At 47.7% G+C, this 26,345-nt stretch overlaps 1 protein-coding gene across 1 annotated transcript; it reads right to left on the bottom strand.

The window, feature by feature from the left end:
- On the bottom strand, positions 1-26,345 carry LOC134343045 (Golgi phosphoprotein 3-like). Its single transcript, XM_063041881.1, has 4 exons — positions 26,058-26,345; positions 7,169-7,300; positions 6,098-6,212; positions 1-2,457 (listed from the first exon to the last, which is right to left on the bottom strand). The coding sequence occupies exons 1-4, from the start codon at positions 26,250-26,252 to the stop codon at positions 2,033-2,035; spliced, it is 867 nt and encodes a 288-aa protein (XP_062897951.1). The 5' UTR covers positions 26,253-26,345; the 3' UTR covers positions 1-2,032.

The following is a 26,345-nucleotide window of genomic DNA, read 5'->3' as shown; positions in this document are numbered from 1 at the left end:
GCCCTGTTTTTTTGTTAAACTAGTTTTAAATTTATTTTACAGATTCATTGATTACATAGAGCTGAAAATAAAGAAATTCAACTGAATCACTGACCTAACAAAGATTACCGATGTCACATTTAAGAGGGCTCGTGGACAGTGGACTGGGCTGGGCCTCAAAAGACTCGAGAGTTGGATTTAATTAACCTTCCCACTCCCTGCTTGGGGACACGACTGGGACTGGCCCAAGCTCTGAGAAGCAAGGCGACAGCAGCCCCTCTCCTGACTGACCAGCACAGGCTGGGGAGAATTCCTTGTTGCTAATTTGGAACTGATCCTCACTAACCTTTCACCTTGAACTTCGGCTAGGGGACATAGCTGGTTCTCCATGCCCGTCGCCTACATGGAGGTGGGAGAGGGAGTGACCCACCTAGGAGGACGTGCATGGAAGAGGGAAGGAATCAGCCCTGGCAGGAGAGCAGCCTGTAATGATGGACTCCCACTGAGGGGTGGCGCTAAGATGCTGGGCGAACATCGGCTTACGAGCACCACCCTGAGGCCAAAATAAACCATCGCGGCCATCCAGCCCAACATGGCAGCACTCCTTGACCGCCACCCATCCAGTCCGAGCCCCCTAATCCCTCAGATCCTTCCCCCGCTCCACTACTCTCCCCCCACATAACCCTGACAGGATTGAGTGGGGGGTGAGTGGATTTGTGAGGTGGGAGGGGGAATAAATTCAGCAGGGCGTCAGGTCACACCCCATCCCGTTCCCAAGAGCTCCAATGTCACCACCAGTTAGGCGCTTCAATTGGCAAACTAGAGGGAATTAATTCAGGTGGATTGCGGACATAATTTAGAACGCGGCTGATTACCTGTGAAACAGTACGTTCCCTTTCAACAGAAATTAGATAAAGAAGTTATATTAATCCCCAAACTCAAGGCAGCGCCTTTATCTGGAGTCAGGGACAACGCCCAACAGCATCTATAACAATGGAGAGCTCACACTGGGATAGGAGGGAGAGTGGAGGGCAATGCAGTTGGTGGGGACGGGGCATTTGGGTGTCCTGTAGCACACTGCTTTTCTGTCACTGAGCTGACCGATATGGCACACAGAGAAGGCATTCGATGGTGGGGAACTTTGGAAGATACAAGGTGGATGGATCTTACGTGGGTGTTACTTGGTAAAGGCCACGATGGTGGCCCTCATAACTTTTCACAGTGGAAGCGGGGAAGGAGAGCACGCAGGTGTAGTCACCCACCCTCTCCAAAACATCCCACCTCAACCTACTCCCCCACTGTTGGTCAGGTTTGTGTGTTAGCTCCCCCAGGGGAGGATGCTGTAATTAATAACCACTGATCCCTGGGGTAGCGGTAGAGGAGCTGTCTTCTATAACAGATTGGGGCACAGACCATCTTGATTCACATCAAGAACAGAGGCATCATGGTGGGAACACTCGTAAGAAAACAAGGTCGGGGGCCATGTTGGGAGTTCGTCGGGAGGTGGGGGAAATGGGACCTAAAATAAAAGTGCAACTCACTAATCACAGGGCAAGAGATTAGACCTCCCCTCCTTCACAAAATAGGTTGTCCCTTAAGTACTACCTACTATCGCCAAGAGGTGGCGCCAAGGTTCTGAGTAAGCAGCAGCGCCACCCAGAGGCCGGAATAATCCACTGCACCGATCCAACATGGCAGCACTCCTTGACCACCACCAATCCAATCCAAGCTTCCTGCTTCCTTGGATTCTTCCACCAACCCCCTTCCCCACATCTTGGGTGATCGAGTGGCCTAAAAAGGATTGGGGATGGGGGCGGACGAGATTGCAAGGCAGAAGGGAGAATAAATCCACCAAGGTACACCCTGGCCCATTCCCAAGAGCTACCAGCACCCTATTGCACACAGAGACACACTCTTACCGAGGCAGGGTGCACACAAGAGGGGAAGTGATAAGAAGGTTTGGGGGGGGGGGCGGGAAGAGAAACACCATACCATTAGATTGTTCCCTCAAACAGAGTTTTCATTGGTCAAATGAAAATAAAGGATCTGGGCATTACTTGGTAAAGGCTGCCATTACAGCCCAGATCATCTGGCCACTGCTCGACTTGGCGCACTCCACGTCTGGGTTGAGCTCCAGCAGCTCCCGCGACCGGCAGGTGGCCAACTCGTACTGCTCGTCCTGCAGCGGCACGAAGGCGTTCTCCAAAACGTCCGAGTTGTGGGCCAGCAGGATGAGGGCCAGCAGCCGCTTGTCCATGCGCTGGGGCTCCTTCACCCACTTGTCTAGGAAAGCGTCCTGCAGCTTCTTGATGAGCCGCTGCTTCAGCGTGTCGTTGGTGACCGGGTGGGTGGTCATGTCGAAGAGCAGGAAGTTCTGCTTCTCGGTGGTCAGCACCCCCTTCTCCACCAGGCTCTTGGCCAAGCGCTCGCGCACATTGCGGATCTGGTAGTTCAGCTTGAGGGGGTTCCATGTCTCGCCTGGTCCCAGGGCAAAATGGATCAGGAGGGACAAAGGGTAAAAGAGGGCAACAGAATTAGAACATACAGCACAACATGATATATAAACTACTCACCATTTCTCTGCCTTTCCCTCTTGCAAAGGCCATAACCCTTCACATGCCCCTCTAAGAGTTACTGAGTATCACAAACAGGCCCTTCAGCCTATCTAGTCCATACTGAAACGTTAATCTGCCTAGCCCGTCAACCCGTATTGGCACCAGAACCCTCCGCACCACTCTTGTCCAAACTTCTCTTAGAAGTTACATTCGAACCACAGTCTCTGGAATGTCCCTAACGTATCAGCCAAGCACTTACTTCGGTAAAAAAAATGTCTGACATCTCCCTGAAACTTTCCTCCATTCAGCCTAAAAGGATGTCGTCAGGTATTAGCCATTGTCACCCTGGAAAAAGGGTGCTGGCTGTCCACTCTATGCCTCTTATCATCTTGTACACCTCTATCAAATAACCTCTCATCTTTCTTCAGCCCAAGCTCACTCATCCTATCCTCAAGACATGCTCTCTAATCCAGGCAGTCTCCTGGTAAATCTCCTCTACGTCCTCTCTAATGGCGGGAGGAGGAGATAGCAGCGCACCGTGCATGCGCAGCCCCCCGGTAAAAATGATATCGTATCCGTTAAATAGGGGCTGTGGACAATTCTGATTTGATGGAGACAGACGTGAAAGCACAGAAGAACATCTGGAGAAATTTCTGAAAAGCAGGCTCACTGCCACTGTTACTGGGCGATCGAGAATCTTCCGGAGGGAAGGCCCCAAAACCCCCGGCTTTGTCTGCTGCTGGCGACCGAGATTGAGGTCGTATCGTTCGGACAGAGATGGTGCTTGGTACTCAGTATCAGAGAGCTTATCGGAGAGCTGATCGGAGGCTCGAAGTTTTCGGACGACTCTGAGTCGGACTGTGGTCGGCATGGCAGGGAGAGTTTTTCTTCCTTCTCCCGTCTGCGTGAGATGTGGGACATTTGAGAGACTTTGAACTTTACTGTGCTCATGGACTTCTTCATCAAGTTATGGTATTGTTGCACTGTTGTAACTATATGTTACAATTATGTGGTTTTGTCAGTTTTTTCAGTCTTGGTCTGTCCTGTGTTTTGTGGTATCATACTGGAGGAAATATTGTATCATTTCTTAATGCATGCATTACTAAATGACAATAAGAGAACTGCGTGTCTTCATAATCTAAAGCTTCCACATCCTCCCTAGAGCCAAGGAGGGGATTTGGTGGGAGACAAAAGAGACTACAGGTGCCAACATTTGGAGCAATTGGGTGAAGTAAAAGGTTCATAAGGTTACAAGAGTAGGCAGCTCGTATCTTTCTCCCTCGGGTTAACATGTCTAATACCAGAGGGCACGTATGAGAGGAGATGAGCAAAGGAGAAGACCAGAGCAAGTGTTTTGTTTAAGAACACACAGCACAGCAGGTGCCTGCACTGCACTGCAGGGGCAGAGGTTGTGGTGGTGTAGATACAATAGATGTGTTTAAGAGGCTCTTAGATGGACAATGGAGGGATAGGGACATTGTGTAGGCAGGAGGAATTTGTTCAGTTCTGTATTTAATTGCTGTTTAAATTAGAGCGGCTTGGTAGTGTAGCAGTTAGTGTAACTGGGCAGTTGTAGCACTCATCCCACTTCACTGCGAAGGCAGCTGATGTACCTTAGCCCTGTCATCCTAGTTAACCCTGACCCGTAACATCCAGACATTTATCATCGTGGGAGCAGCTCTCCGGGATGCAAACTTCCAAAGGTTCCGGTGAAGAAATCTCATCACTTGTTCTGAGAGGTGAGGCCAGCTGGTCAGCCAGAGGAATCACGTTCCCTGTATCCAGCGCTTAACAAGCCAGTCAGTCCCATAATGCTGCTCCTTATTACCTTGCAACTCTGTTTTAATCATCAACTATTTACACAGTTGCTTCCTGAAGTCCAAGTTAATCACAAATCGTCCGCCTTTCAGATGGCAACCTTGTGCTGCAATCAGTTACGATGTTTATCTGAACCCTTCAAGGTTCCTGTAGGTTGTTGTAGCTGAGCGAGGTAGTGGCGATAAGCTCCCACGACCTATTAAATGCTCACAATGGCATGTGTCTCAGGTAGCCTCCGACAACCGAGTCCAGCTCATGAACTTCACGTGTGGCTTAGCGGAATTGTTTCTACTGACAGGAGAAGGGACGAATGCGGGTTACTGGCACCTTAAAACCAGTCGCTTCGGGCAGATGGGGCTCATCAGCCGTGGCTGGCGGCTCATCCAGAAGGAAAGCTCTCAAACGCCTGCTGCCGGGCTTCGGGAGTAAACCCCGAGAAAAAAATCCAGCCCCTGTAGTCCCTGTAGCAGTCCCACGTTGAGTTCAATGCTGACTAGCAACTCCTGCGACGCCACCGGTGCCAAACTGTATCGGTCTCTGCCGTTCCTTTGGGTTCATCAGCTGTGTGCAGAGGGGGAGCCTGCTACACGGGCAACAGCTTGCTCCCCACATCGTACTGCCCTGGTTTGCGTATCACGTGGACAGCTGGGACTCAACATCTATGGTTGACCTTGACCACATCAAACCATTCAAATCCAGTCGTCAAACTTCTCTCCAGCCTTGCGTGTTGTTAGGAGATGACACATCTCCTCCTCACCGCATTCTTGTGACTGTAATCACAAGATTTGATCAAGGTAGAGCAGTGGCAGAATACGTGATTAACGGCAGGATTCGGAGCAGTTGAGAAACAGAGGGATTCTCGGGTCCAAGACCACTGATTGCTCAAAGTTGCCACACAGGTTAATAGGGTGGTTATGATGTGTTGGCCTCAACACTTAAGAAAAATTTGGACAGGTACATGGCCAGGAGGACTATGGTCCATGCCAATGGGATAACAGGCAGACTTGTAGTTCAGCCAGACTAGGTGAGCCCAAGTGCCTGTTTCTGTGCTGTAGTCTCCTACAACTCTAAGGTTGACCTTCATTAGTTGGGGTATTGTGTTCAAGAGCCATGAGGTGATGTTGGAGCCTTATAAAACTCTGGTTAAGACCACACCTGGACTACTGTGTTCAGATACGGTTACCTCATTATAGAAATTATATGGAAGCTTTAGAGAGGGCGCTGCCTAAATTAGAGAACACGTCTTAATGCGGATAGTTGGAGTGAGCTAGAGCTTTTCTCTTTGGAGTGAAGGGAGGTTGAGAGGTGACTTGATAAAGATGCACAAGATGATAAGATAAATACCAGATTGGTCAGAAAGTCAAATGTTACGTGGAGAAGGGTAGAGGAGGGAAGTAAATCAGCCATGATCGAACGGTAGAGCACCAGAGGGACTGAAAGACCTGATTCTTCTTCCAGAACTTATAGACGTCCAAACTGGGAGCCTGAGGTAGAAGAGAGGGGTGATGAAAACATGGGATGGCACAGAGGATAAAACTACTGCCTCATTTCACTAGATCCCTAGTTTGGCAGACAGTGAACGAAGGTCTACTCTCGTACAGGAGGGAATGCTGTTGATCCTGGGGTCAGAGGGCAGGAGGACTGATCACCAGAGGGATTCAGTGGTGTCACAAGGCCCCGATCTCCCCACCCTCGCCTGCTCCCAGCGCAGCTACCCCGCCGAAGCCCGTGGGCAGGACGAATACCTGTGAGCAGCTCGATCCAACTCTGGACTGTCTCGGGGGGTTCGGTGGCTTTGATGTGTCTCAAGGCTTCGTCCAAGAGGACATCGCCAGTTGGGGCATCGGACTTGAAGAGGACCTGAAACAAAAGTGGAGGGGAGATAAGAGGAGGGGATTAGTTTGAGTAAACTGCAGAACAAAAACACCCTATCTCTGACCTTCCTCCACACACGTTAGAAAGATAACATCTGGTATCAGCATTTGCCACCCTAGGAAAAATGCACTGGCTGTCCATTCAATCTCTGCCTCATCTTATACACCTATATCCAGTTGCCTCTATTCTCTTTCGCTCCAAAGTCCTAGGTCGCGCAATGTTTCCACATGTGGCATGTTCTCTAATTCAGTTAAGTCCTTCCTGCTTCCTATCTGAGGTTTCCACATCCATCCTACAGTGAGGCAATCAGAACTGAAAACAATACTCCCAAGTGTGGTCTAACCAGTGTTTTATAGAGCTGTGTTGGCGCATGGCCAAGTGGTTAAGACCTTGGTCTAGTGATCTGAAGGTCGTGAGTTCGAGCCCCAGCCGAGACACTGCGTGGTGTCCTTGAGCAAGGCACTTAACCACACATTGCTCTGCGATGACACCGGTGCCAAGCTGTATCGGCCCTAGTGCCCTTCCATAAGACCATAAGACAAGGAACAGAAGTCGGCCATTCGGCCCATCGAGTCTGCTCTGCCATTTCCTTTGGACAACATTGGTGTCGTGGAGAGGGGAGACTTGCAGCATGGGCAACTGCTGGTCTTCCATACAACCTTGCCCAGCCTGCGCCCTGGAAACCTTCCAAGGTGCAGATCCATGCTCTCATGAGGCTAACGGGTGCCTATAAAAGGCTATATAGAGCTCCAACATTACTTTGTGGCCTCTTGAACTGAATCCTCAGACTAATGAAGGCCAGCACTCCATACACTTTCTAAACCACTGGAATGCACTTTATAGATAAAATGCACAAAGGCAACAGAGAAGTTTCACCCCGAAGGGGCTGCCCGTGGTCGCTGCTGCCCTGTCCCGGCTTCAGGCCTGATCCCAGCACTCACCTTGCGATTCAACAGGCTCTTGCGGCGCATGGTGACGGGCTCCAGCTGGATGCGCCCCCTCAACGCCAGCTCCACCAGGATGCAGCCCCGCAGGCCGGCAGAGATGCAGTCATTCCAGAACGAGGTGTAGCCCTGAGGGAGAGAGCAGGCAGAGCAAATCAGTGGGCTCACATCACAGAGACAAGGAGAGCGGGTGCAAGAGTGACAGATGGGGAGAGAATGAAAAAGAGAGATGGGGGAGGAGAGAGAGAGATGGAAGAAAGATGGAAAGTTAATCAGAAAGTTGGGGGGGAGAGAGAGAGATAGAGGGGGAGGGAGGAGATATATATATATATACACATACACACACATATATATACACACACACATATACACACACACACATACACACACACACACATACACATATATACACACACACACATATATATATATATATATATATATATATATATATATAGGAACTTACACCACAATTTCATAACTCTGAAGACAAGTTTCACTCTTTACCACAGGGGTTGTGGAGCTGAGCAGTAATAGGGTGGGAGGTATGGTGGGGAGTGAGCTGTTGGCCAGCTGCAATAAAGGGTTAAGTTAAGACGGGTAGACGAGTTTTTTTTAACCGTTAGCAGCCCCGTTTACAAACCTGAGCAAATAGGAGGGGTTATATAAATCCCCTGGGGGAGAAGCAGTTGTTTATTTCTGTGGATCTGACAAACAAGTCAAGACTAAACATAGAACATAGAATAGTACAGCACAGTACAGGCCCTTCGACCCACTATGTTGTGCCGACCCTCAAACCCTGCCTCCCATATAAGCCCCCACCTTAGATTCCTCCATATACCTGTCTAGTAGTCTCTTAAACTTCACTAGTGTATCTGCCTCCACCACTGACTCAGGCAGTGCATTCCACGCACCAACCACTCTCTGAGTGAAAAACCTTCCTCTAATATCCCCCTTGAACTTCCCACCCCTTACCTTAAAGCCATGTCCTCTTGTATTGAGCAGTGGTGCCCTGGGGAAGAGGCGCTGGCTATCCACTCTATCTATTCCTATTATTATCTTGTACACATCTATCATGTCTCCTCTCATCCTCCTTCTCTCCAAAGAGTAAAGCCTTAGCTCCCTTAATCTCTGATCATAATGCATACTTTCTAAACCAGGCAGCATCCTGGTAAATCTCCTCTGTACCCTTTCCAATGCTTCCACATCCTTCCTATAGTGAGGTGACCAGAACTGGACACAGTACTCCAAGTGTGGCCTAACCAGAGTTTTATAGAGCTGCATCATTACATCGTGACTCTTAAACTCTATCCCTCGACTTATGAAAGCTAACACCCCATAAGCTTTCTTAACTACCCTATCCACCTGTGAGGCAACTTTCAGGGATCTGTGGACATGCACCCCCAGATCCCTCTGCCCCTCCACACTACTAAGTATCCTGCCATTTACTTTGTACTCTGCCTTGGAGTTTGTCCTTCCAAAGTGTACCACCTCATACTTCTCCGTGTTGAACTCCATCTGCCACTTCTGCATCTTATCAATGTCTCTCTGCAATCTTTGACAATCCTCTACACTATCTACAACACCACCAACACCACTAAAGATCTAAACATTAGCTTTATTTGTCAAGTGTACAGAGAAATGAGTTCTTTGTGTTAGTGACCAACAGGCAGAGGATGTGCTGGGGATGCCTGCAAATGTCACCATTTTTCCAGTGGCACCAACGCAAAATGCCCACAACTTAGTGATCCTGACCCATACCTTTCCGGAACGTGGGAGGAAAGCGGAGCACCCCGGAGAAAGCCCACATGGTCATGGGGAGAACATGCAAACTCCTTACAGTGACAGGATTTGAACCCCAATAGCTGGCTGCTACACTACTGTGTTAGTGAAGTGCTACTTGCTATGCCAGGGTTACCCCTGTGCTTTAGAGAAAAGCAGTTAGACTTCTGAGCCAAGAATGAGTGCAGGGACAAAGGATAATTCAGATAAGATGTGCTGAAACTGAACGTAGGAACAATAATGAGCAAAGGTTAAAAAGGGAGCGGTACAAGTTTTGAGGACAAGGAGGTGGATGATTACAACACTGCTGCAGCTGCCTCACATCTTCAGTGACTGCAGGTTTAAGCCTCTATGTGTTGTATGCGTCGGGTTTCCATGTTCCTGTGACTTTGGCGGTTCGCCCCACTCTGTTCCTGTTCCCTCTCACATACTGAAGAAGTGAGGATTAGTGGGTCAATTGGCAGTAGGTTACCTCCAACCACCACACCCCACACCCCCCCCAACTACAGGCCCTTCGGCCCACAATGTGGTTCTGACCTTTTAACCTCCTCTAAGATCAATCTAACCCTTCCCTCCTGCATAGCCCTCCATTTTCCTCGCCTCCATCTGCCTATCTAAGAACATCCCCGACGTGTCTCCTGTACCACCACCCCTGGGAGGGAGTTCCATGCAGTCACCACTTTGTGTAAAAACTTACCCCTGATATTCCCCCTTAACTTATGCCCCTTGTATTAGCAATTTTCTCCCTGGGGAAAAGTCTCTGGCTGTCTACTCTATCTGTGCCTCGGCCTCTGATCACCTTGTATACCTCTATCAATTCACCTCTCACCCTCCTTCACTCCAAAGGAAAAAAGCCCTAGTTTGCTCAACCTTTCCTCATAAGACACACTCTCTATAATCCAGGCAGCATCCTGGTGAGTTCTGAAGAAGGGTCTCAGCCCGAAATGTCGACTGTTTAATCATTTCCATAGATGCTGCCTGACCTGCTGAGTTCCTCCAGCATTTTGTGTGTGTTTGCTCTGTATTTCCAGCATCTGCAGAATCCCCTGTGTTTAGCATCCTGGTAAATCTCCTCTGCACCCTCTCCAAAGCTTCTACAAAAGTGAACACAGTACTCCCAGCGTGGTCTAACTAGAGTTTTATAGAGCTGCAACATTACTTCACAGCTCTTCAACTGAATCCATCGACTAACGTAGGCAAATACACCACGTGCCTTGTTAACAACTTTATCAGCTCGACTCAATCTGGCAATGTTGGTACAATGGGTTATAGGGGTAAACAACGAGGGAACGAGGTGCAGCAGAGACTTAGTGGGCTGAACGTGAATGTGAGAAAAGGAACCTATTACATTAACCGAATGGACCTCTTCCTAATACCTGTAAGATCATAATCACACCAGTCCACACCTTCAATAACTGCATCAGGATCTCTTTACTGTATCTTCCCGCAGGCAGTCCTTACGCAAACATTTAAAAAAAGTCTGCTCACAGCTGCTCTTAGCAAACTCAAAATGTACAGCTTGTGTAGGAGCCACTTGTTCAGAAGATCTGGTAAGATAAGCCACAACACAAACAACAGCTTACGGGCTCCCTGCTTGGGTTGGTCTTGTTTTAACATCACTTCCCTGAGATACAGACAAAGGAGTTGAATCTCCACATCCCTCTATTCACACACAGAAATCCACCGGCCAAAGGAGTGAGCCTCCGAATACTCTCAGTCCGAGATACGCCGGACCTTCGTGCAGCATGACAGTGCAACGGTTAGCACCGCACTGCAGTAGCAGTGATCGCCCACTGGGGTTCAATGCCCACTGCTGTCTGTAGGGAGTGCGTTTCCTCCTACATTGCCAAAGCGTATGGGTTAGGGGCAGTAACGTTATGGGTGAGCTACGACAATGCTGGAAGTGTGGCTGCACTTGCGGGCTGCTCTCAGCAGACCCTTGCACTGTGTAGGCTGCCGACGTTTCAGCATACATGACAAACGAATCTAATCTAATCTAATCTTGCCTGCAGCCTCTCAGAACTGATCTGGTCATATTTGATATGGGCTCAACTACAAGCTTTCAGCTCCACAAGTAAAGAGGCATACAGACAGAGAGTAGATAGGCCAGTCCCTCCGGCTCACTGTACTTATGCTTATTATTGAATACAATCAATACTGACCAGCACTTTGCTGTGGTGCGAGTTTCCTGCCTTTACAGTGTTTTGGATTCCAGCCTCAGTACCCCAACTCTGCCTTGACCAATGTAATGTAACTTCCCTGTTCTAATGTTATAATGACGGTACATATCCTGTGCACCTTTTTCACTGCCTTCCCTACCTGTGTTGTCACTTTCAGAAAACCCTGGGCTTGTACACCAAAATCCTCTGGTATCCCAGTACCTTGCTACGAAAATGTCTCATTGGTCCCTTTTAAAGCCCTTAATGGTCTGGGTCCATAGTACATCATAGAATCATCTTTGTTTTACAATCCAGCCTGAGCTCTCAGTCCATAAGACATAGCAGGAGAACCTGGCCGTCCAGCCCATTGAGGCTGCTTTCCCATTTCATCATGACTGATCCATTTCCTTCTCAAACCCACTCTTCTGCCGCCTCCCTGTAACGTTCACACCCTGATTAATGAACAGCCTATCCACCTTCTCAAATTTACCCAATGACCTGGCTTCTTCTGTCTGTCTCGTAAACTTAAGCAATCTCCTTCACACGTCAGCTGTTTTTTTAACTACACTCCTAAGCTGTGGAACTCAGCAGGTCAGGCAGCATCCATGGAGGGGAATTAACAGTCGACATCTTGGGTCCAGACCTTTCATTAGAACCGGGAAGGAAGGGGGCAGAAACCAGGATAAGGTGGGGGAGAAGGGAAGGAGTGCAAGCTGGCAGGTGATAGGTGAGACCAGCTGAGGGAGCAGGTAGGTGGGTGGGAGGGGGAGGAGGGTAAAAGAAGGCGGGAAGTAATCGGTGAAAGAGGCAAGGGGCTAAAGAAGAAGAAATCTGACGAGAGAAGGCGATGGACCATGGGAGAAAGGGAAGGAGGGGAACCACAGAAAGGTGACGGTGAGTGAAAAGAGGCAGTCAACGCATAAAGAGCAGGAAACATCGATTGTGTACTCCTCTCCTTCTCAGTTCCTTCAACATGTTGTGTGTGTTGCTCACTAAACAACTTCCTTTATGGTGTTGCCACCTGTTTGTTCAGCTTGGCATGTGGGTGGGGACCAACGTAATGCCCCACTTTCAGACTGTGACACCACTTCCCTTGGGCTAGGGTGTGGAGCGCCTCTCGATAATTCACAACTGAAGCGGGCAGAACTGCAGGCCAGCAACACACACAGAATACTGGAGAACTCAGCAGGCCAGGCAGCATCGATGGAAAAGAGCGCACAGTCTATCTTTGGACTGAGACTTTTCAATAGATGCTGCCTGGCCCGCTGAGTTCCTCCAGTATTTTGTGCGTGTTGCTTGGATTTCCACACCTGCAGATTTTCTCCTGTTTGTGAAACTAGGCAAACCAGCTTCGGCTGGTTCAACAGGTTGCAGTGGCTGAGAGACAGGAGCTGGGGCTGACAAGAAGTTCAAAGGGGTGAGGATGCAAGACTCCCTATCCCCATTACAAAAACTTTCTACAGGAGCGCCACGCAGACTGTCCCGTCTGGCTGCATCACTGTGTGGTACGGAAGCTGCAAAGCACTGGACTGCAAGACCCTACAGTGGAGAGTAAAAACTGCCCAGGGGATCACCAGGGTCTCCTTCCCCCCTCTTTGAGATACTTACTGGGAGCACTGTAGACCAACAGCCCAGAGCATCGTTGGGGATCCCACTACCATGGAGAAGGGGGTACAGGAGCGTCAGGAACAGGACTGCCAGACTGGGTAACAGTTTCTTCCCCCGGGCTGACAGTAGTAATGAACACCCTGCCACCACCCAGATCTTGTCACCAGGTTGGAGTTCACCTGTACTGTACACCACATGCATTTTGAATTATAATTTATAAACTTATTTGTGGAAATATTTTGTGATGTATGCTTGTGTGATCCATGTTCTGTGGATACATACGGTCAGATGACAATAAACGTGAATTTGAATCTGAGGTCAGTGCACCTGGACACCAAGCCCTTGCACAAACTCCGATAACCCAGCACCTTTGGTCACAGATTTTCTGGAGCATTATTTTATTCACACCCATAAACATCATTTCTAATTAGTTTTTGCAAGTTATGCAATTTTGTGAACATAACCATTAGCACAACGCTTTACAGTGCCAGTGACCAGGGTCCAATTCCTGCCATTGTCTGTATGGAGATTGTTTGTGTGTTCTCCCTGTCACCGCCTGCATTTCCTCAGGGGTCCCCCCCCCCATTCCAAAGCCACACGGGCCAGGGTTAGGGTTAGTGAGTTGTGGGCATGCTGAGCTGATGCCAGAAGAATGGCAACACGAGTGGGCTACCCCCATCACATCCTCAGGTTGTTGACACAAACAACACATTTCATTGTTCTGATGTACACATGACAAATAAGGTAGTCTTAAAAACCTGCAACGTTCCAGTTACAGGAGCGAGTTTAAAGGGAGCAGGAAACATAGAAGTGTTCTGGGCTCTGCACCCGGCCACAAACGTAGCTGTGCTCCTGATCCCAGATGTTCTGGAATGCGGCGCCAGATACACATCCCCCTTGCACTCCGGACCCACGTCTCGTGTCAGCGAGCGAGACGCCAAACTATCAGGATATCCAAACTACTGGATGGCAGATCATCAGAGTTTCACTGTAAGAATGAAAGTCCTGTCAGATAATGGACAGATCCTGAGAGTGTGAGAGTAGGAAATATACAACATCAGGTGGAACTGAAACCACATCAGTGCTTTGTCCTGACTAAAATCGAGAAAACACAACCTTCTAAAAAGAGATTCACAGAACTCCAACGCAAGGGCAAAGATGGTTATAAACACCAGTATTATATAGTGACAGACCCGTCCCCACCGGTACTGTACCCCGGTGTTGTACAGTGACAGACCCGTCCCCACCGGTACCGTACCCCGGTGCTGTACAGTGACAGACCCGTCCCCACCGGTACCGTACCCCGGTGCTGTACAGTGACAGACCCGTCCCCACCGGTACCGTACCCCGGTGCTGTACAGTGACAGACCCGTCCCCACCGGTACCGTACCCCGGTGCTGTACAGTGACAGACCCGTCCCCACCGGTACCGTACCCCGGTGCTGTACAGTGACAGACCCGTCCCCACCGGTACCGTACCCCGGTGCTGTACAGTGACAGACCCGTCCCCACCGGTACCGTACCCCGGTGCTGTACAGTGACAGACCCGTCCCCACCGGTACCGTACCCCGGTGCTGTACAGTGACAGACCCGTCCCCACCGGTACCGTACCCCGGTGCTATACAGTGACAGACCCGTCCCCACCGGTACCGTACCCCGGTGCTATACAGTGACAGACCCGTCCCCACCGGTACCGTACCCCGGTGCTATACAGTGACAGACCCGTCCCCACCGGTACCGTACCCCGGTGTTATACATGGCAAACCCATCTCCACCAGTACCAGGGATGAGAGGGAAAATAAATCAGCTGTGATCGAACGGCAGAAGAAACTTGATGGGCTGAATGGGTCATGTGTGATAATAACAAAGCAATACCAATACCCATTGCCACACATTGGACAGCAGAGCCACCATGGAGCTAGACTGGAGCCCTTACTGGAGAGAACAAGACACTGGACTGTAAGTCAGCTGAGCAGCAGCAGGGCGAGGGGTGTTAGCTCAAGTACAGTTCCTGGTGTATGCTTTAGTCGTGGCCAGCCACTCTGAAAAAGCCACCACAATGAAAGGAAAGGACTGCAGACATTGGAAACCCATAAGTAACAAAAGTGTTAGGAACGTCACCACCTCAGGCACTGTCTGTGGATCTGTTCAGCAAAGATCTTTTAAAAAAAAATATTTGCAGCATGCCTTGAAAGCCAGCCGAAGCAATTCTCTTGTAAAAGACCAGTTCTTGTTTGGAGTTCGAGTGCCTGGGTAGGTGTGAAGAGATTCTTTTCGGCTGAAGCATGGGATTGGAAGAGGGCCAAGTGAACAGAGGCAGACTCTGTTTGCATTGGCAAGGATCTGGCATGTGGCACAGCAGCAAACATTTACTGGGCCTAAATGTGGCTGAGGAAGGAGCCTGTGGAATGCAAGAAAATACTTCCTCCAGACCTTCCTTATCAACCCCATAATGAAGTACAGTTACGGTTGTATGAAACGTACTGGCCAATTTCTACTCAGTGAGCTCCCGTATACATGATGTTAATCATTGCAATTTTGTTTAGATGGACAAAATTCCTCTCAATGCTGCCATCGAGGAGGGGGTACAGGAGCCTGAAGACACACACTCAATGATTCAGGAACAGCTTCTTCCCCCCTGCCATCAGATTTCTGAAGGGACAATGAACCCACAAACACTGCCTCAGTATTTCATTTTGTTTTTGATCTCTTTTTGCACGATTTAATTTAATTTATTTATTTATTGGCATGGGGGCATGGAACAGGCTCCTCCAGCCCTTTGAGTCAAAATGCCCAGCGATCCCCCCGTTTAACCCCAGCCTAATCACAGGACAATGTACAACGACCAATTAACCTACCGACTGGTACACCTTTCAACTGCGGGAGGAAACTGGAGCACCCGGAGGAAACCCACGCGGTCACAGGGAGAACGTACAAACTTCTTACAGAGGCAGGAATTGAACCTGGGTTGCCTGTACTGTAAACCACTATACATGTGTGTGTGTGTGTGTGTGTGTGTGTGTGTGTGTGTGTGTGCATAATTCATAGTTTTTTTTAAAAACATTACTTATTTCTGCAAAACAACGAATTTTATGACATATGACAGTGAAGTTAAACCTGATTCTGATTCTGGGGATTTTATCATGGCCTCCCATTAAATAAAGATTAGGTTGATTTATCACATGGCTAACACAGTCTGAGGATGTGCTGGGGGCAGCCCACAAGTGTTGGCATGCTTTTGGTGCCAACATGGCATGCCTGTTACTCCTGCACCTATTGTCTACTGTCTATTAGGAACTGGATACTGATTGTAGATGATCAGCCATGATCACAGAGAATGGCGGTGCTGGCTCAAAGGGCCGAATGGCCTATTCCTGCACCTATTGTCTATTGCCCACAACTCACTGACCCTAACAGTACGTTTTTGGTGGGGAAGGGTTCTGGACCATCGGGAGAAAACCCACACTACCATGGGGAGAATGTACAACTCCAAACTCCTTACAGACAGCCGCAGGAACTGAACCTCCATTATTGGCACTGTAAACCACTACACTCTCGTGTAACCCTGTGCCGGGAAGCTTGGTAACTGGGGGACAAGGGTTTTAAAGGACAAGTACAGTATTTGACAACTGCCTAGAAAGATGATATAAGGCAGGCAGTTTGGGATCCATAGATACAGGAGCAAAACTAGACCTGTTGGCCATTGAGTGTGCTTCACCATTCAACAGTTGCAATTTTTTTCTCCACTTCATTCACCCACCTTCTCTCCTAACCCAATCTCAACCCGTCAACCTCTGCTCCAATACACCGAGTGACTTGCCCTCTACAGCCATCTCCAGCAATGAATTCCACAGATTCACCACCCTCACCTCCTCTTTACTCTGAGGCTGTGTTTTCAGATCCCAGACTCTCTTACAGATGGAAACCTCCTCACTATATCCGCTCTATCCAGGCCTTTCGATGTTGTTATGTACAACTTGTGTTTTATTCTGCAAGGTGTGTATAATTTATGTTAATAAAGTTTATGTCATCATGTTTGTCATGTCTGTAATGTACTGTCAGCTGCTGCAGAAAGCTAACTTTCACAACATTTAATCCTGTGTATATAACCATATAACAATTACAGCACGGAAACAGGCCATCTCGGCCCTTCTAGTCTGTGCCAAACTCTTACTCTCACCTAGTCCCACCGGCCTGCACTCAGCCCATAACCCTCCATTCCTTTCCTGTCCATATATCTATCCAGTTTAACTTTAAACAACGATATCGAACCTGCCTCAACCACTTCTGCTGGAAGCTCGTTCCACACAGCTACCACCCTCTGAGTAAAGAAGTTCCCCCTCATGTTACCCCTAAACTTTTGCCCTTTAACTCTCAACTCATGTCCTCTTGTTTGAATCTTCCCCACTCTCAATGGAAAAAGCCTATCCACGTCAACTCTATCAATCCCCCTAATAATTTTAAACACCTCTATCAAGTCCCCCCTCAACCTCCTACGCTCCAAAGAATAAAGACCCAACTTGTTCAACCTTTCTCGGTAACTTAGGAGATGAAACCCAGGCAACATTTTAGTAAATCTCCTCTGTACTCTCTCAATTTTGTTGACATCTTTTCTATAATTCGGTGACCAGAACTGTACACAATACTCCAGATTTGGCCTCACCAATGCCTTATACAATTTCAGCATTACATCCCAATTCCTATACTCAAAGGTTCAATCGTTAGGCATTAATATCGAAGTAGTAAAATGGATTCAGCAGTGGCTGGATGGGAGACGCCAGAGAGTAGTGCTGGATAACTGTGTGTCAGATTGGAGACCTATGTCTAGTGGTGTGCCTCAGGGATCTGTACTGGGTCCAATGGTGTTTGTCATATATATTATTGATCTGGATGATGGGGTGGTAAATTGGATTAGTATGTATGCAGATGATACTAAGATAGGTGGCGTTGTGGATAATGAAGTAGGTTTTCAAAGCTTGCAGAGAGATTTAGGCCAGTTAGAAGAGTGGGCTGAAAGATGGCAGATGGAGTTTAATGCTGATTAATGTGAGGTGCTACATTTCGGTAGGACTAATCAAAATAGGACATACATGGTAAATGGTAGGGCATTGAAGAATACAGTAGAACAGAGGGATCTAGGAATAATGGTGCATAGTTCCCTGAAGGTGGAATCTCATGTGGATAGGGTGGTGAAGAACTGACTCCACACTCTAAGGACTCACTTTCAAGGCCTCTTTACAACTCATGCTCTCGATATTATTTTGTTCTCACTTGCTCAATTTGCCTTCTTTTGCACATTGGTTCTTTATTGATCTTCACTTGCCTAGGTTTTCTTAAGTTCTATTGCATTTTTTTTAAACTTTCCTCTAAATGCCTGCAAGAAAACAAATCTCAAGGTAGCATATGGTGACATACAGGGCCAGATTAACCTAGTAGCAAAAGTAGCATACGCTACGGGCCCCAGCCGCACTAAATGCTTGCAAGCTGCAGTCTGGTGAAATCGGCATCTCGCCGTATTCTCACAACTGTTAGAGTGAGTTCTGGGTAGACGATTCATTTACACTTAAATAAATGACTTCAGTCTTCTGTTCTTTGACAAAGTACTGACTGAGTTCATAACAATGCGTTTCCTAAGAGCTCTGAACCCAGTTTCATTTGTAACAATGCATCTCTGGTGCCTCTGAGACAAGAATGCTCAGTTTACAGGTAGTTGCAAAGACACCATATCTATGCTTTTTGAATACGAATTGTCCTCTAAGTTAGCATGTAACATACCAAATAATGTATTATGGATTTTAACTTGCTTTCCTAAAGGCCATGAACGCCAGCTTAGGCATACTGGTGCTGGTAGAATGAATTTAATCAAAAGAGGTGAAAACTTCAAAGAATTTGTCTGTACTTGTAACTGTGAACTGTCCTTTGTGTTTAGGAAATAAATATCGAGCCTCAATCACAAGGCGGTTAGACCTGTTCTGCCAGGGGTCTCCGCCTGCTGTAACCTTGTTTTGTCGAATAAAGAAAATGCTTTGTATCTACCGGTAACGCAACGCTCTGTAATTTCATCCACGCCACAACGACGACGATCTGGCAACGCTGTTGTTTTCATGTCGGGGGAGCTGCATGCTGCATGGTACAGCATGTGTGTGCAGGCGTGTGTTGGCTCCTTGCTGTGTCGTGGTATAAATGCTCATGCAAACCAAGGAAGGGGACATAAATCATACCTATCTAAAACAACATGTGAGGAATTCATCAATCTGATTGGATCCAGCATACTGCATCACATTATCGGTGAAGTGAAGAAATACAAGTATTATTCTGTTTCATTAGATTCTACTACAGATTTATCTAATGTGGACCAGCTGACTTTGTGCGCTATGTTTTGCTGTCTGGACCAGCTGAAAGATTTGTGAAGTTTTTGGATATGGAAGGTCATTGTGCTGAACAGCTCGCTCAAAGTTTACTTGACTTTTTAATGGAAAATGACATTGATATAAAAGACTGCCGTGGTCAAAGTTATGACAATGCCAGCAACATGAGTGGCAAGTATAGTGGCTTACAAGCAGGAATTAAAGAGCTGAATGAGTTTGTGGATTACATTCCATGTTTTGCACATTCACTAAATTTGGTTGGAAAATGTGCTGCTGAAAGTTGCCAAGAAGCATTAATTTTCTTTCAATTTGTAGAAAGCCTGTACACATTTTTTTCTGCTTCTACTTATCGGTGGGATCTCCTTTCTGCTGCATTATCTGATGGTGGTGCTCATTTGCCCATCGTGAAAAGAATGTCAGATACCAGGTGGTCAGCTCGTGCAGATGCAACAAAAGCTTTTCTGCAATAAAACAAGTCTTGGATGACATTTCAAATAACAATGATCAGAAGGCAGAGTGTCAACAACAGGCTCGTGGACTACTTTCAACCATGATGAAGTTGGAAACAGGAATAATGGTCATATTGTGGGATCAAGTATTACAGCACTTTCAAATGACCAGTGCTTCTTTGCAATCTTCTGGCCAAGACTTGAACACAGCTTGTGCACTCTATGAATCCTTGCATGGATATATTCAAGCTATGTGGTCTACTTTTTCAGACACTGAGCAAAAAGCCAAGGATCTGACTAAGTGCGAAGATTATCAACAGGAAACTCGAAGAAAACACAAGCAAAATCGTGCGTATGATGATTTCAGAGGTTCCAGCACTCTCGACCCACTTGTTGAACCTCAAACACCTTCTCAGAGGTTTAAAAGCCGAACATTTCTTGCCATAATTGACAGCTTGCTTTCTGCCCTGTCAACAAGGCAGAAAGCTTATCTATAGGTGAACGGTGCTTTTGGATTCCTTCATCAGTTACAGTCGTTTACACCTGAAGGGATCGTAAAGAGGTCATCAAATCTTATTAAATCATATCCTGAAGATCAGGAAGAAAGTTTTAATGAAGAATTTGTGCAGTTTACTGAACTGTTGAAAACTGATCTTGCTTCTCATATTGGCGCCAAACAAGACCTCGTAGAGTTACAGTTGTACCGTTTGATAACTGACCATTCTTTGGAGTCATGTTTTCCAAATGTATAAAATGCCTTGTGCATCTATTTGTCACTCATGGTTACCAACTGCTCATTTTCAAAATGGAAAAGGATTAAAAATGAACTAAAGAGTACCATGAGTCAAAACAGATTGAACATGAACTTGAACTTCTGCGTGAAATAGACATTTCCAGTATCATCAACGAATTTGCTCATGCTAAATCTAGAAAATCTAACTTTTAAATTGTAGTTTGTTACTTTTGACATTTGAAATTGATACCTGCACGTAAGTAATACTATTACTGAAGTGTCAGACATTTGTCGTATTATCTGGCTGTATAGCAAATGAAAAAATTGAATTACTTTACTATGCAAGTAAATTATTTATGTTTTAATACTTATGTGCATTTTTTAAATTTAGGGCCCCTTTATAACATATGCAACAGACCCCGCACTAGCTTAATCAGGCCCTGGTGACATATACTGTATGTACTTTGATAACAAATTTACTTCGGCAACAAACTTGAACACTAGGCTCAGCCCGAAACTCGGGGCTGTTTTCGAGGAAGAGGGAGAGGCTCTGAGGTTTAGAGAGAGAACTCCAGTGCTCTGAGGTTTAGAGAGGGAACTCCAGTGCTCTGAGGTTTAGAGAGGGAACTCCAGTGCTCTGAGGTTTCGAGAGGGAACTCCAGTGCTCGGGATCCCTCCAGCTGCAGGTTTGACCACCCACTGCCAGAGTTCAGGGAACGCAGAGATTTGGGATTCATGGAGCAGGAATAGGCTATGGATGCAAAGACAGGAGAGAGGCAGGGAGGAAGGAAATTTGAAAACTAGCCTGAGGATTTTCGGAATTGCTTAGCTGCGTGAATGGGACTCTGGAAGTGTTAGGTTTCCCTGAGCACAAACCTCCCCATCATCTAGGACATCTTCAAAGAGTGATGCCTCGAGAAGGCAACATCCAACATTAAGGACCCCCAGCACCCAGGGCATCACTAACATCAGGGAGGAGGTACAGGAGCCTGAAGACACACACTCAATGCATTACTTTGAGCTTCTTCCCCTCCATCTGAATCGTCCATGAACCCATGAACACGACTTTAGTCTCCTTTTGCACTAATTTTTTTTACATTTCTTACCATAGCTTACAGTAACTCTGTCTAGGTATTACACTCTACTACTGCCACAAAGCAGTGATAATAAACGTGATTTTGATTCCGATTCTTAGGACCTCAGGCAGCAGATCTTTGGACGAACAAGAGATTCTTCAGATGCTGGAAATCCAAGATGCAAGAGACAGAAAATGCTGGAGGAACTCAGCAGGTCAGGCAGCATCTATGGAGGGGAATAAACAGTCGACGTACTGGGCCAAGACCCCTCCTCAGGACTGGAAAGGAAGAGGGAACAAGCCAGGCCTTAGCATGAGCTGGTGTTTACAGAGGGCAGGGAGGGTGCCAGAAAATTGTACTCTAGAATTAACAAAGCCATGGATGAGGGCTTCATCAGTGGGAGGCTCAGGTAGGGATTACGGGGGTGAAAATTGGTCGACCTGATGGCAGAGAGGAGGAGGAGTAGTGAGGTCAATGGCATACAGGCCTGGAAGAGCGGTGCGGCCGAAACCAACATAACGTGCCCAGGACTGATTCACCCTAACTGGTGTCTGTGGAATGAGGGAGGAAACCAAAGCACCCAAGGACACCCATGTGCAAACTCCTTACCGACACCAGCAAGAACTGAACCCCAATCTTACAGTTGGCACTGAGAAGCATTTCACTAACCCCCCATGCCACCGTAAATATTGTCAGCAAAGGAATGGAGGCCGAATTTTTGCCCTGATGCTACTGAGAGGGGAACACAGAGGTGAGACAAGGGGCAGATGATTGAAGGGGGTGGGGGCGTCACTGACAATGGTGGACTGGAAGCCAATGGTCGGGTCATGAACAAATGGACGTGGTGGTCGGAGATGATTCCATTACTTTGAAACATAAAGAGGAACTGCAATATTCAGTATTGGGAAAGGTTCTCAGCTCCCGTAACGATAACTGTTCCCCTTTCCACAGAAGCTGCCTGACACGGTTGGTATTTCTAACTATCTATGTGTCTGGAGGCTGAAGGCCCAGAGGCAGCCTGTCTTGGGGCTGGAGAGCTGTCTGTGTGGGCGAGTAGTGGAAGGGGTGTGTTTTGCTGTTGCTCTGTTGCTGCTAGTGTTGTTCTGTGAGCGTCGTGGACGTGCTACGTTGGCAACATTTGCAGGCTACCCCCAGCACATCCTTAGATCGTGTAAATTAAAAAAATTTTAGAGATACAAAGGCTCTCTGCACCATCCAGCAACCCACATATTTAACATTACTAACCTAATCACAGAACGACTTATGATGACCAATTGACCTACTAACCAGTATGCCTTTGACTGTTAACGCAAATAATGCCTTTCACTGTATGTTTCCACATACATGTGATAAATAAATAAATCTGATCTGACCAGACATATCCATTCCCTTCACAGACAGAGAGAGATTAGCACACCCACAGTATGCACCCAGCCATCTCCGGCCAACAACAAAGGGATGATTCTGTACATCTATGCCTCATACTCCAGATATTTCACGACCACACCCTACAGGATGCAGTGCCCCGAAGGCCACTCCAATAGCAACTGAATAGTCTGACTGCTGTGACAAATGTGAAGCTGTTCACACCAGCAAGTAACCTATATGGCACACCATGGGATAGAAACATAGAAACATAGAAAATAGGTGCAGGAGTAGGCCATTCGGCCCTTCGAGCCTGCACCGCCATTTATTATGATCATGGCTGATCATCCAACTCAGAACCCTGCACCAGCCTTCCCTCCATACCCCCTGATCCCTTTAGCCACAAGGGCCATATCTAACTCCCTCTTAAATATAGCCAATGAACTGGCCTCAACTGTTTCCTGTGGCAGAGAATTCCACAGATTCACCACTCTCTGTGTGAAAGAAGTTTTTCCTCGTCTCGGTCCTAAAAGGCTTCCCCTTTATCCTCAAACTGTGACCCCTCGTTCTGGACTTTCCCAACATCGGGAACAATCTTCCTGCATCTAGCCTGTCCAATCCCTTTAGGATTTTATACGTTTCAATCAGATCCCCCCTCAATCTTCTAAATTCCAACGAGTACAAGCCCAGTTCATCCAGTCTTTCTTCATATGAAAGTCCTGCCATCCCAGGAATCAATCTGGTGAACCTTCTTTGTACTCCCTCTATGGCAAGGATGTCTTTCCTCAGATTAGGGGACCAAAACTTCACACAATACTCCAGGTGTGGTCTCACCAAGGCCTTGTACAACTGCAGTAGTATCTCCCTGCTCCTGTACTCGAATCCTCTCGCTATAAATGCCAGCATACCATTCGCCTTTTTCACCGCCTGCTGTACCTGCATGCCCACTTTCAATGACTGGTGTATAATGACACCCAGGTCTCGTTGCACCTCCCCTTTTCCTAATCGGCCACCATTCAGATAATAATCTGTTTTCCTATTTTTGCCACCAAAGTGGATAACTTCACATTTATCCACATTAAATTGCATCTGCCATGAATTTGCCCACTCACCCAACCTATCCAAGTCACCCTGCATCCTCTTAGCATCCTCCTCACAGCTAACACTGCCGCCCAGCTTTGTGTCATCCGCAAACTTGGAGATGCTGCATTTAATTCCCTCATCCAAGTCATTAATATATATTGTAAACAACTGGGGTCCCAGCACTGAGCCTTGCGGTACCCCACTAGTCACTGCCTGCCATTCTGAAAAGGTCCCGTTTATTCCCACTCTTTGCTTCCTGTCTGCTAACCAATTCTCTATCCACATCAATTCCTTACCCCCAATACCGTGTGCTTTAAGTTTGCACACTAATCTCCTGTGTGGGACCTTGTCAAAAGCCTTTTGAAAATCCAAATATACCACATCCACTGGTTCTCCCCTATCCACTCTACTAGTTACATCCACAAAAAATTCTATGAGATTCGTCAGACATGATTTTCCTTTCACAAATCCATGCTGACTTTGTCCGATGATTTCACCGCTTTCCAAATGTGCTGTTATCACATCCTTGATAACTGACTCCAGCAGTTTCCCCACCACCGACGTTAGGCTAACCGGTCTATAATTCCCCGGTTTCTCTCTCCCTCCTTTTTTAAAAAGTGGGGTTACATTAGCCATCTCCAATCCTCAGGAACTAGTCCAGAATCTAACGAGTTTTGAAAAATTATCACTAATGCATCCACTATTTCTTGGGCTACTTCCTTAAGCACTCTAGGATGCAGACCATCTGGCCCTGGGGATTTATCTGCCTTCAATTTACCTAACACCACTTCCCTACTAACATGTATTTCGCTCAGTTCCTCCATCTCACTGGACCCTCTGTCCCTTACTATTTCTGGAAGATTATTTATGTCCTCCTTAGTGAAGACAGGACCAAAGTAATTATTCAATTGGTCTGCTATGTCCTTGCTCCCCATAATCAATTCACCTGTTTCTGTCTGTAGGGGACCTACATTTGTCTTTACCAGTCTTTTCCTTTTTACATATCTATAAAAGCTTTTACAGTCTGCTTTTATGTTCCCTGCCAGTTTTCTGTCATAATCTTTTTTCCCCTTCCTAATTAAGCCCTTTGTCCTCCTCTGCTGAACTCTGAATTTCTCCCAGTCCTCAGGTGAGCCACTTTCTCTGGCTAATTTGTATGCTTCTTCTTTGGAATTGATACTATCCCTAATTTCTCTTGTCAGCCACGGGTGCACTACCTTCCTTGATTTATTCTTTTGCCAAACTGGGATGAACAATTGTTGTAGTTCATCCATGCAATCCTTAAATGCTTGCCATTGCATATCCACCGTCAATCCTTTAAGTGTCATTTGCCAGTCTATCTTAGCTAATTCATGTCTCATACCTTCAAAGTTACCCCTCTTTTAAGTTCAGAACCTTTGTTTCTGAATTAACTATCTCACTCTCCATCTTAATGAAGAATTCCACCATATTATGGTCACTCTTACCCAAGGGGCCTCTCACGACAAGATCGCTAATTAACCCTAGTGGATCTAGTGGAATAGAATCAAAATTATCTGTATTCCTCTATGAGAAATTAGGGATTTCCGGTGAGATCAGTGGACTACACCCTGATCTCCAGCAGCCAAACCTTGCCCTGATCTCCACTGATACCTAGGACATCTGGTGGTCCAACTCACCTGATCACCAAAGGCCCAGTGTCCTGATCTCCAGGGAGATCCAGTGGACCTCCTGATCATCCAATCTCCATGGGCACCCAGTCTCCCGCCAACCCAATCTCCAACAGGTCACTGCCCCGATCTAAACGGACATCCAGCAGCAAACCTTTCTCTGATCTCCACAGAGATCTGGTGGCCCACTGGCCTGACCTCCGTGGAGACCAGAAATGCAGCTGTCCGCCCACAGCTATCCCAGTGGAGAACCAGTGAGCAACTCCGGCCCTGATCTCCATGGAAACCAAGCTGGCTACCTGGCCATCCAGAGGCCCAACAGGCCTGACATCCACTGAGATCTGGTGGCCACTCTGCGTCGAGATTTCAGTGGCCCACCCGGCGCACCAGGGGGATCCAGGATCTGCCTGGAGATCCACTACAACTCCCCGAACTCCAGGCAGGCCCGGTCCTCTCGTCGCGGGAATCCAGTGGCCTAACCCGGAGACCCAGTGGCTCACGGCCCGATCGCCTTGGAGATCCGGGTACCCACCGCCCTGTTTTCCATGAAGGCCCGATGTCTGTACCTCTACCCCCGACCCACCCACCACCCAGCGCGGCGAGCAGCGGCCTGACCTCCCGGTCCTTGATGCCGAGCAGCAGCACTTCCTCCATGAGCGTCAGCCGCAGCTCCTTGGCGTCGCCCGGATCCTCCTCGTCCTCCAGCTGCTCGACCTGCTGCCGCTCCTCGTCGTCCGGCCCGTCCCGCCAGCGCTCGGCGTCCCGGGCCGCCGGCTCGGCCCGTCGCGACCTGCGGGTCAAGACCGACATGGCCTCAGGGCCCCCGATTCCTTGGCCACCCGAACTCGGCCCCCCGGTTTTCCGTCGCCGCCGCCGCCCGCTTCCCCCACCCGCAGCCGCTGA

This window comes from Mobula hypostoma, chromosome 2 (assembly GCF_963921235.1).
Source record: "Mobula hypostoma chromosome 2, sMobHyp1.1, whole genome shotgun sequence".
NCBI lineage: Eukaryota > Metazoa > Chordata > Chondrichthyes > Myliobatiformes > Myliobatidae > Mobula > Mobula hypostoma.
This window is presented reverse-complemented; position numbering and strand designations above follow the sequence as displayed.